Source organism: Sminthopsis crassicaudata, chromosome 6 (assembly GCF_048593235.1).
Source record: "Sminthopsis crassicaudata isolate SCR6 chromosome 6, ASM4859323v1, whole genome shotgun sequence".
In the NCBI taxonomy this organism is placed as follows: domain Eukaryota; kingdom Metazoa; phylum Chordata; class Mammalia; order Dasyuromorphia; family Dasyuridae; genus Sminthopsis; species Sminthopsis crassicaudata.
Genome location: NC_133622.1, coordinates 862815 through 873793, shown reverse-complemented (window position 1 = coordinate 873793; position 10979 = coordinate 862815). Strand labels below are relative to the sequence as shown.

Below are 10979 nucleotides of genomic sequence, written 5' to 3'. Positions count from 1 at the left end.
CGCCAGCGCCGGACCCTGCCCTCTGATCTCACGGCTCCTTGAAACCTCTGGGTTTCAGAATAGGGAAGGGCTCAAAAGGTGCCATATAACAGATCCCGTCCTTGGTGACTCTGTGACCCAGGGTGGCCACCGGCCAAGCCCTCTGGCGTAGGATATTGCCCAGCCCGCTGCATGTACAATCTTCTACGGTTGCTAATGTAGCTTATTGCATGAAGCGGTTTCCAGGCACTCATGTTCCCCTGCTTGTGCACATAGTGCGCATGCACACACACACACACACACACACACACACACACACACACATACACCCATACACACACACACACACAGACACATACACCCATACACACACACACACACACATACACACACACACACAGACACATACACCCATACACACACACACACACACACATACACACACACACAGACACATACACCCATACACACACACACACACACACTCACACACACATACACACCCATACACACACACACACACACACATACACACACACACAGACACATACACCCATACACACACACACACACACACACACACACACACACACACACACACACACAGAGTCATCCGGTAACCGGATTCCCCAGAACTGCTCTGCCAGAGGTTTAACCAGGTGTTCTTGCTTCCCTTCCTAATAACACTATGGAACTGGCCCAGAATTTGGGGCTAGCTCTTACCTTTTCGACTGGGCACAGCCTTCTCAGAAAGCAAGAAAGACTTGCAGCCCATGTTAGATGACTGGCAGAGCTGGCGAGATCAGACCCTGCCTTCCTGACAGGGGACCCGGACCTCCCAGCGCGGCAAGGCTCCTTCCACTACGCCAGGGATTTCTTTCCCAAACTCTTAGGCAATGGCTTCCCTACAGTGGGAAAGCCCCCCGGACACGAGCATTCGTTACTTTGGGCTGCTAAGGGAAGTCAGATAAACCCCGCAGGATATACCAGCTTTGGGACGGGCTCTCCTGCTGCTGCTGTTTCTGATCCCTCAGTCTGTAGCACATGGACCAGATCCTTCATGCCAGATGAAGGAAATTCAGCTGAATCCTTGGCTCTTCCCATTCAGTCTGCAGACAGAAAGAACACTCCGGAGCCTTTTGTGTCTGTCATTTTTGTCATCCTTTTATTGGAAAAAGCTGGTATTAACATATTTATATTTTTATCCAACAACAGTTAGCTAGTCTGTGAAACACAAAGAAAGAAAGCAGCCATGAACTACAGCTTTCAAAACAATCAGCTGGACCACCTTGACCACCACTTACTCTACACCACCGAAAGCTTAATCCCCAAAGAAAGTTATCAAAGAATGGAAAAAAAAACAACCAGAAAATAAACCGAAAACCCTCACAATGACAAGGTTACCTCTCGTACATTCAAGAAGACCAGAAAACTGAATCACAGTAAGAATGCAAAGTTCATGAACAACATACTGGTGATTACTTTTTTTTCTCTAGTTCTTCTCCCTCCCGTGATACTTTCTGTACTTGACTCATGAGGAGAGCATGCTTTCTTCTGGAAATTCGGGATTTCCCAGAATTCCAGAGACACATTTTCCTTCAAAGAGGAGCTTGTTTTTTGTACCCACATTTTAAAAACGCAATTAAGGTACAAGAAATCCAAACGATAACTGTTGTGTTAAAACCTGCTTTATAATACCTTATCTATAGACTCGTACTCGGAAGATGTTGAAAGTTAAATACATGATCTGACAGAATTTTTAGTAAATGTAAGTAAAAGCTGTTAGCCATTTGAGCCCCAAAGGGCGATGGGTAAATGGAAAAATGTTCAACTAATCGTGTGAGGCCCTCAAAGCTTTAGTTTGGATCTAACAAGATTTCTATACAATTTACCACATTCTTAAACCTTTTTACAAGAAAAACAAAACCAAACTCAAAACCGATCCCAAACCAACCCTGTGATTATTAAATTTAATTAGAATAAATATGTACATATAATACTGTCCAAGTCATTTAGAGTATACAGTGATTTATAAACAAACATTCCTCATTCCCTTTGATTCTTAAAAAAAGAAAAAAGAAAAAAGTAGCGTACACATTTCAGAGTGTCTGTATAATATGGCTGGAAGTGGGTGCACATGCGTTTGTGCTTTTAAATACACAAAAATAGTTATTGGTCGAGAAAACTTCAGTTGGACAATATTTCTTGGGTCATGTCAAGACATGGTTATAAAAAAGTTGGATCCTGTTGATAACCTGTGTAAGCCATGGCCACGTCTCTCTGCTTTCTAAATGGAAATACAAAATGCTGTAGGATCGCCTCGCTTTCTGTTTGCTGAGGGGGCCGCGGGGAATGTGCACTTTCTCAAGGGGCCGACGAGCTTTGCCTTAAACATCGATGAGCTCATGAAATCAGTGAGCCGCCTCAGCCTGACTGTGCAGATGTGTTGGCCGACTCTGGGAGAGCTGAGAGCTGAGTTTCCTGCTCACGTGCCGTAAAATACCCTTAGAGAAACACAAGTCTGCCATGTTTTCTTGGCCTAGTTGGGTTAATTGTTCCCTTCATTCTCCCTAAACTATATTTAAAATGGGCTTTTTATTTTTTTTGAGGGGCAGCTCGGTCCTCCAAGGACACGAGCGGGTGGGAAACGAGCTGCACATGCACAGGGAGCAAAGCTCACGGCCCTTAACACGGCGGAGCAAACTTGGGGCGGTAGGCAGCGCGGTGCGGGGGGATGGGCACACGTGACTTTGGACACAGAGGCTCTTGCGCTGCCTGGGGGCTCATCGAGCACATTTTCCTTCTCTGGACCTCACGGTCTTCAAGCTGACCCATAAGGACCTTCCCCAGCTGAAATCCTAGGACCACATTTAGAGAGGGAGATCACTGCATCTCGGGGGGCTCGGGCAGCTGGAATTCCCGCCCAAGATGACCCAGAGCAGGGTCTACGCCGGCCCATCCCCCGCCACCCTCCTCTCCCGCCATGGAAGCCGGGGCTCTCAGCAAGCCCCCTCCCGCTTCTGAGATCTTGGGACCCAAGGTAGAGAGGATTTGCTTCCGCCTCTCCCAGGAGGCGTGGAAATATCCTACAGAGGTGAAAAAGTCACCTAAAAGGCCGGTCTCAGGGGCTGCTAGCGGCCCCATAAGCCACCATTTGTAACTGAATAAGAAGAACGTGACCGCGGAATTGCTTTCTGACGAGGGGGTGGCTGGGAGGAAAAGAGGGATGGGTGTTAGGCCCAAAACAGTGAGACCTGGAGAGCTCCTTGAACTTGCTCACCTTTTACAGAGAAAGAAAGTGACCTCCCCCCTCCAAGAGAAGCGATTTGTCCAAGGTCATCTGGTGCATAAATAGCCAACCGGGGGCTGAACCTGGTTCTCCCAAGCCCACCGTGAGCGCTGGTCGCGGTTCCCGGCGGTCCCCAGAGCCCCAGTGATGGAGCCTCGCTCTCCATCCCTCACGCTACGTCTGCAGAAAGAAGCTTGCAGTGGAAACTTAACTGTGAAGGTAAAAAAGCTCTAGTAATGTGGTAAACACTAAAGACCTAGGATGGGGGTGTATAATGGACCCTAACTGGTAAAAACCCGACAAGCCCGTCACCTTGCTGGGGAGCCTTTTGACCCTTCGTTACAGCGAATTCTGGTTCCTGCTCTAGTAAATGGCCATCACCGCCATCATCATCATCTCGGGGGTTCTGGGGAGCTGGGAGGGGGAGGGGTGGCGGGCAGCTGGGCCAGAGGAGGACAGATGCCCCCGCCACGGCCACTTTCGCCGTTTCTCTCTCTGACGGTCATCTTGTACAATCTGCAAAAGGCTGGCTGATAAATACAGAGGATTATGGGTAAACCTAGTGCATCTCTGAGTTCACTTTATCCTGGAATATGTAAAGATTGTTTGTCGCTGCGATGGCAATGATGTTCTCGGCGGGATGCCAGGCCGTGTGGAGGATCTTCTTGGTAAAGTCCAAGCTGTCCACGCTGATGTCGTCCTTGCGGCGCTTGCCTCCCACGCAGACGCGCCGCGGCTTGAGGATGGCCCTGGGCTTGCTGCTCTCCCTGGAGGCCTCCAGGGTCACGTCACGCTTGGTGTTCCGGTCAAACATTCTGAAGAAATTATTGTAGGCACCGGTCATGATGACACTGGGGAGGGAGAAGGAAGACGGGTGAGTTGGAGCGACTGCCCAGAGCCTGGCTGGCCCTAGATTTGGTCTTGTACCCGGCCCTAGGAGGAGGGGTCCTTTCCCATCCACTCACTACGTGTTTGACCCGCGCCCCCTAAGCTGCCCAGAACTGTTGGGATTACTAGGTGAGAACTGAGGTTGTCTGAATGGTGACAAGGTGAGAATTCAGGTTTTCTGGACAATTACAAGGTGAGAACTCAGGTTGACTTGATAGAGGGGGCAAGCTCATTGGCTGGGGTGGTTCTTCCCAGAAGCCCTTGCATTATCCCACGCCCATTCTCTGGGAGAATAAAAGAGAGGACTCTCAGAGAAAGAAGAAGACTCTCTGCATTACATCAGGCCTGACGGGGCTCTCTGCAGGAAGGGAAGTCACTTCTAAGGACAAGAGTTAACAGCAACTGCCTGGAGACAACGGTTCTCTACAGGAAGAAGAATCTGTCGGAGAGATTTGAGTAAAAGACACAGCAGATCTCTTCCCAGAGAGCGATCCGGCAGCTTCTGGAGACGACAGCTCGCTACACAGAACCACCATTTGTTTGTGGCCGTTCAGTCGCTGAGGCGCGTCCGACTCTCCGTGAGTGACCCAATTTGGGGTTTCCTTGGAGAGACACTGGAGGCGGTCGCTGTTTCCTTCTCCATCTCATTGTACAGGGGAGGAAACTGAGGCAAATGGGGTGAAGCGCCCTGCCCGGGGTCACACGGCTAGGAAGTGTCTGAGGCTGCCTTTGAGCTAAGTCTTCCTGATTTTAAGCCTAGTGCTCTGGGCCCCTCGAACATAACAGGGACCTTCAAGGAACTTGGCTAATAATTAGTGAAAAGGAGATAAATGGTAGGGAGGCAGAGAGCTGGCCTGTGAGCTGGGAAGTTCTGGCTCCGCACAAAGGGAGTCCATTTAGAGAAAGGTGCTTTTATGCCTTCCTTGCAGAGGTGGGGGACTGTGGACATTTGTTGTGATCACTGCTGTTCAGTCAAGTCCAGCTCCACACGACCCCATGGACGTTTGTCTAGGGCGTCTTTTGGCCAAGGATACTGGAGGGGTTTGCATCTCCCTTCTGTGTGTCCCCAGTTTATAGAGAAGGCAAACAGGGGTCAGATGAGTCCCCAGAGCTGGTCAAGTATCCGAAGCCAGGTTTGAGCGCAGCTGTTCTTGACAACAAAGCCAGAACTCTACCTACTGTGCCCTCTGGCTGCCCCACTACGGGCTCAGAACAGTGCAAAGAGCGCCAGCCTTTTTCCAAGGGGCCACTAGTCTTGCTCAGCTGTTTTTCCAAACCCTTCTTGTTTTATCTTTGTCATAAGAGAATGTTATCTAAGAGACCAAGAGAGAGGAGAAATGTAGGGGATATAAAATAAAAGATATCAACAAAATTCCATTTTAAAATAAATAAATGTAAATTGTATTTTAAATAAAATGGAATTTTAAAATAAATTACTATGAATGCAACAAAACCCACACCATGGCCCCCCTAGGAAGTGCCTCGAGGCACAGAATAGCAGAACTCGGGCAGACGTTTGATGACGCCTGTCCGACCTCAGAGGGCTGACATAGAAAGTAACGCCCGAGGTGCCGAGGGCTCGCCCACATCACTCCTAAGTCCTACTTCCAGCCGAGTCAACCTTCCCCGGCCTTGGCTGATGACCTGCTGCTTACTTTGATCCTCCGGGAGCTCCATGACTTCATGAACGGACACTCCCTGCCCATGCAGATTGTGTCCCCTTGAGAGTGACCAGAGCAGGGTCATTCCCTGATACCTCAGATGCCCAGGGCAGGGAGTCCCTGGCAATGTAAAGTGAGCTGGGGAAGGAAATGGTAACCACTGCAGTATCTTTGCCAAAAACAAGACAGAACTAGCCCCCAGAAACCCAAAGGGGGTCACAGAGTCAGACGTGACTGAAAACCGGCCTTTGTGGGCGCTCACTCGCTGAAACTGGGGGCCACCGAGCCCTCTGTAGAAGCACCTCTGAGAGTTGTAGACTATCAGAGGTCTGGGGCTTCAGCCCGGAGAATCTTTGCATTTGTGTTTTCTACCTAGGTTTAAGTTGTTTCCTTCGAGAAGATGGCAGCCACTGCTTCCTGGCCCTGCCACTCTCCCTTGTGGGGAACCCACCGTGGCCCCTCAAGCCATTAATCCTGGAGGGCCTGAAGGTGCCGTGTCTGGGCTTCAGGGGGGTAATGCCCATCTGGTGCCTGCAAGTCCGCTGCCAATGTGGCAAGTCCTGAGAAGTGGGGAGCTGGGGCAAAGACAGCGGAGAAAGCTGTGCTGTTAACCAGCAGGCGGCCAAGCCCCAGAGTGACGGCCGCGGTTCCCAGCTGGCTGCCAGAAGGAGAGGCTAGCCAAGATTTATGCTCAAGGTTTTCAAGTTCCTTCTTGTTGTAAGCTTATGTAATTCTGAAAGTTGGTGGGAAGGGGGAAATCCCCTGGCTTTTCATTTTGATTATATGTAAAAGGCCCAGGTGCTTTTCCCTCCAGAAATGGCCCTCCCCGGGCTTTGGGGGTCATAGGGTCAGACTGACAAGGGTTGCTTAGACCTGCAGAAGGGCTTTGCTGGGTGCATCCTGCACCCCTCTCGTGTCCTCACAAAAGCTCAAACTGGCCCCGAAGGCCCTTGGGTCCGAGAATACTGAGGTGCAGAAGGGATAACAGGTCAGTGCGGCGCTGGCCAGACTGTCCAGCCAAACAGCGAGACTGCTGCAAGTAGGGAACGGGGAAGAAAATGTGCCGGTAGCCAAATGAAGTTTGCTGATGGATGGAATATCTTACACTTTTTGCAGAAATAACCAAATAAGGGATGTTGTGGCTTCTATATTTATTCCAATTATTCAAACTGGTGTGTGACGTCACGTGTTATGTCTGTGTATGATCTATTGAAAATAACTCTAGGGGCCGCTAGGGGGCGCAGTGGAGAGAGCACCGGCCCTGAATTCAGGAGGACCCGAGTTCAAATCTGGCCTCAGACCCTTAACACTTCCTGGCTGTGTGACCCTGAGCAAGTCACTTAACCCCAACTGCTTCAGCAAAAAACAAACAAACAAGCAAAAAAGACAATAATAATAAGTCTAACGTGGATTTTATGTGTTATGTACCTGTCAGGAGCCCATATATCTTAAATAACTGCTTCTAATCTTACATAAAATTTACTGGATGCATCATGATGTGATTCTAGAGATGGATATGCACACTCAGAAGGGATTGCTTTAGAGATTGCTAAATTTTTAAGGGGAAGATATAATAAGAGGAGGTATAAACAAGGGGGGGCGGACAGCTGGAGCCATCCTAAAAGTCTTTTTAACTCCACAAAACCTGCTGGAGGGGAGTTAGTGTAGACTTCCAGAACCGCGGCTGCTTCCAGGAAGTATCAGAGATTGATCTGGCAATGCCCTTCGTACCGTGAGGCATTCAGACCCGAATACAAGGCCCTAGTCATGGCCTAATCAATAACATACTCCTAACGTGACCTCATCGTACAAACACCGTCAACAGAAGCACTCCAGCTGTGGTCCCATCCACAAAAGCCAGAGGCAGGAGTGGGACTGCTTCCGCTCCACCAGAAATCCCACCACAGTCATCTCCGTGACACTGTCCGGCCTCAGGACGACGCATTTGTCGCTAGGTGTTTGATGTCAGGGAGCAGGGAGCACACTTGTATCTTCCTTAGTGATGAGCATGATGATAGCAAATGACAAATGAGTGTTATTTGAGAGTAGAATTCCTCGGGTTTTTATCCAATGGATAACTATGCCGTCAGTGATGATCAGGGGGCTTCTGTAATTTGGATTTTAAGAGAATGCAAATCAGCCATTCTCACTCTTTGAAAAAGGCTCATGGACTCAGGCTGACCCCAAATAGTGTCAAGGAAAAGAAATCAGTGAGTTGGAAGATACTCCCAGGTCATCATTATGTGCTGCGACCTCCTGCCCCCACCCAGAAGGCTACTTTATCCTTGCCTAAGAGCGGGTGCCCACAGTGAGTAGATGGGGCAATTCCCTTTCTGGCCATTGGGCTCTGTGAAAGAATCAGGAGAAGCGCAGCAAAACTAATCTTGCCTTAATTCGCTATGGACTTATTAAACAACTATTATACTGCAGGCCCTCGCTTAGCTCTGGAAATACACAAAGAAAAATCTCATAGATCCTCCCTTTAGGAACCCGGCATTTTCTTCTTCTTTCCTCACTTAATTAATAGTATTTTTCTCCAATTACATGTCAAAATACTTTTCAACATTCATTTTTACAATTTTAGGCTCCAAATTATTCTCCCTCCTGCCTTCCTCGCCCCGTCTCAAGACAGCAAGCAATCGGATAGAGGTTACTCATATACAACCTTGTTAAACATAATTTCCTATTTTGTTATGTGAAAGAATAAGAAAAAAAGAAAAAGAAAAACCATCGAGAAAGGAAAAAAAAAACAATTAAAAATGTGAAAATAGTAAGAGAAGTCTGCATTTTCCAAGGGGGGGGATACTGACCTGATGTAAAGCCTATCTAAAGTAAATAACAGCTGATTTTGGGGGGAAAGGGCAACCAACAATCAGCAAGGGGGAAGAGAAGCCTTCACTTAGGAGGTAACACTGAAGCAAGGACTTGATGAGGCAGAAGCGAGGAGGGAGCAGATTCCAGCTCTGGAGGGGGATGCCTGAACATTAGACAAAGAGAAGAGCCCAGAGGAGTACAGGAAGGGGAGCCGTGTGGAAGTAGTCCGGAGAGATTGTCTGCAACAAAGCTGGCGAGAGGCACTTAACACCCCACTGAGGAGCTCGAGTCTTAGCGTGGACGCAATGGGGACCATGAAAGCGTCCGGAGCAAGACTGGGCCGTGGTCAGACCTATGCTCTGGGAATATTCCTTGGGAGCTGTGTGGATGAAAGACTGGAGAAAGGGCTTGAGGGAGGAAGCTCCAAATATGGCATTATGGGAGATTCTGAACCAAAGCCAGGGTCTATGGAACTATCCAGTGCTGAATCCTCCTCATGCTAAGAGTGAAGTTAAGAAAACAAAACGAGACTAGAGGCAGTTTTCTTATGTCACTTCTCTTTTAGAAGACATAGTTAAAGGGAGCACGTACTATGCTCTTCATCTTCCATTCTGTCCTGTTTCTGTGGGCAGTGACGGCTTCTGTCAGCGTTCCAAAAACAACCTGAGCTCTCCTCCCACACCCAGGGAGTGGGATGAATGGAGCGAGGCAGTTTTTTAAAGGAAGTGTTGCAAGCTTAATGGAGACCAGTTGATTTCACACAAAGCTAATTTCTCAGATCTGTCAAGAGGTGATTGGAGCAAGATGATTAAAATCATTTTAAGCCCACACAGTTAATAATCCTTCTATTAAGGCCCTGATATCAAGTTATTGTGTGCTCTGGGAGAAAAGCACACTTGTTCCCACTTACTTCCTGGAGGAAAAAAAAGAAATCTCACAAAAGACAAGCTGGTTGCAGTGGTTTGGGGGGCTGGGGGGGCCGAGCTCTGTCCTTCGTTTACAGCAAGCTCTGAGCTGGGAGAGGGTGGATACCGACGCGGAAGAGTTGGTTCCTTTGCTAGAAGCCCTAGTGTGGTTGAGCTGGGTGCATGGGAGCTGCCCCTCACAGTCAAAGAGGCTGATGGAATTTCCCTCATTCAAAGATCCAAAACTCAGCTCGCAAGGACCTGGTAATGCGCTGGTTTTCCTTCTTCCCGGCAATTCTAGCTCCCCAGCTTTATGACCTCGACACAGACAGAGGATCTTACAGAGTGGTGGAAAGCCCGTCAGAAGCTTTATATCATCAACTTCTCATTTACAAGCAAGCACGAGACCTAACGAGAGACGAAGGGCTCTGTCCAAGATCCCAAGTGTGCTCATCGCACGAGTTTTCAGGCCTGCCTGTTACGGATGTGTTCTGCTCACTATTGTCCCTCTCCGACAAAAAAGATGCTCAGCATTATGGGGCGGCTCTGAGGGGAAGGAGAAGCTGATGAAAGAAACAGAAAACTAATTTTCTGAAATCAAATAATGTGGGAATCCAAGCTTATCACAAACTTTTAACTTTCTTTTGAAAAGACAAAGGCCCAGCTGTGAGGGCTTCCAGCTACCCAACGCACAGCAAAACAAGCCAAGTCCCCCAATCTATCGTGTCCACAGGGACTTATTTCAACAGAGCAGAGAAGAGCAGAGCTGGCAGGGACAAGAGATGCTCTGATCCCCTCATTTTCCTGAGGAGTAACTGAGACCCAGAGAGATACAATGTGGGCCCCGGATGCCCGGGCTGGCTTACAACACCGGTCTCAGCTCTGTTAGGCAGCTGCACACCTGAGCCATGATGGGTGGGGGGGTTGTCCAGTTGCTTCAGTCTCATCCAACTTCCTGACCCACTTGGGCCTTTCTTGCCAAGATGCTAGAGTGGTTTGCCATTTCCTTCCCTAGCTCACTTTACAGATGAGGCAAAGAGGCTTGTGCAGGAAGCTAGCTAGCTAGTTAGGCAGCGTTGGAGACTGGATTTTAATTCAGGAAGACGAGTCTGCCTCCAAGTCTGGCACTAGGTCCACCATGCCATCTCGGTGCCCCCAGTTATCCTTGGCAATATCATGATTATCAAAGATTATCTAGTCCACCTTGCCGCTGTTTGGAAGGGGGAGCCATAAATCACCCCTCTTTCACTTGGCTCCATGCAGAGCCAAAGGTCTTGGGAAATGGGCGCCGCTAAGTCATGTGCCTGGCTTGGGGAGGCAGCTTCCCATTGTTAGGGGACAGAGCCCTTCTTCATTCAAAACTGCCTTGTCCCGTCAGAGCTCCAGGTGGGGACCGGGAACATGCCATTTTCTCCATGAAGCAAGGAGGACAAGATCACGGGT

The 10979-nt window shown here is 48.9% G+C and overlaps 1 protein-coding gene across 5 annotated transcripts in view; it reads right to left on the bottom strand.

The window, feature by feature from the left end:
• Window positions 1-1116: 1116 nt before the first annotated feature.
• PPP2R2C (protein phosphatase 2 regulatory subunit Bgamma) overlaps window positions 1117-10979 on the bottom strand; it is a 312010-nt gene continuing 302147 nt past the window's right edge. For all 5 annotated transcript variants that reach the window (XM_074276435.1, XM_074276438.1, XM_074276436.1 and 2 more), the window contains one exon: window positions 1117-4119. In XM_074276435.1, the coding sequence (XP_074132536.1) occupies window positions 3828-4119 (292 nt within the window). In that variant the 3' untranslated portion in view covers window positions 1117-3827. The remainder of the gene's footprint in view (window positions 4120-10979) is intronic.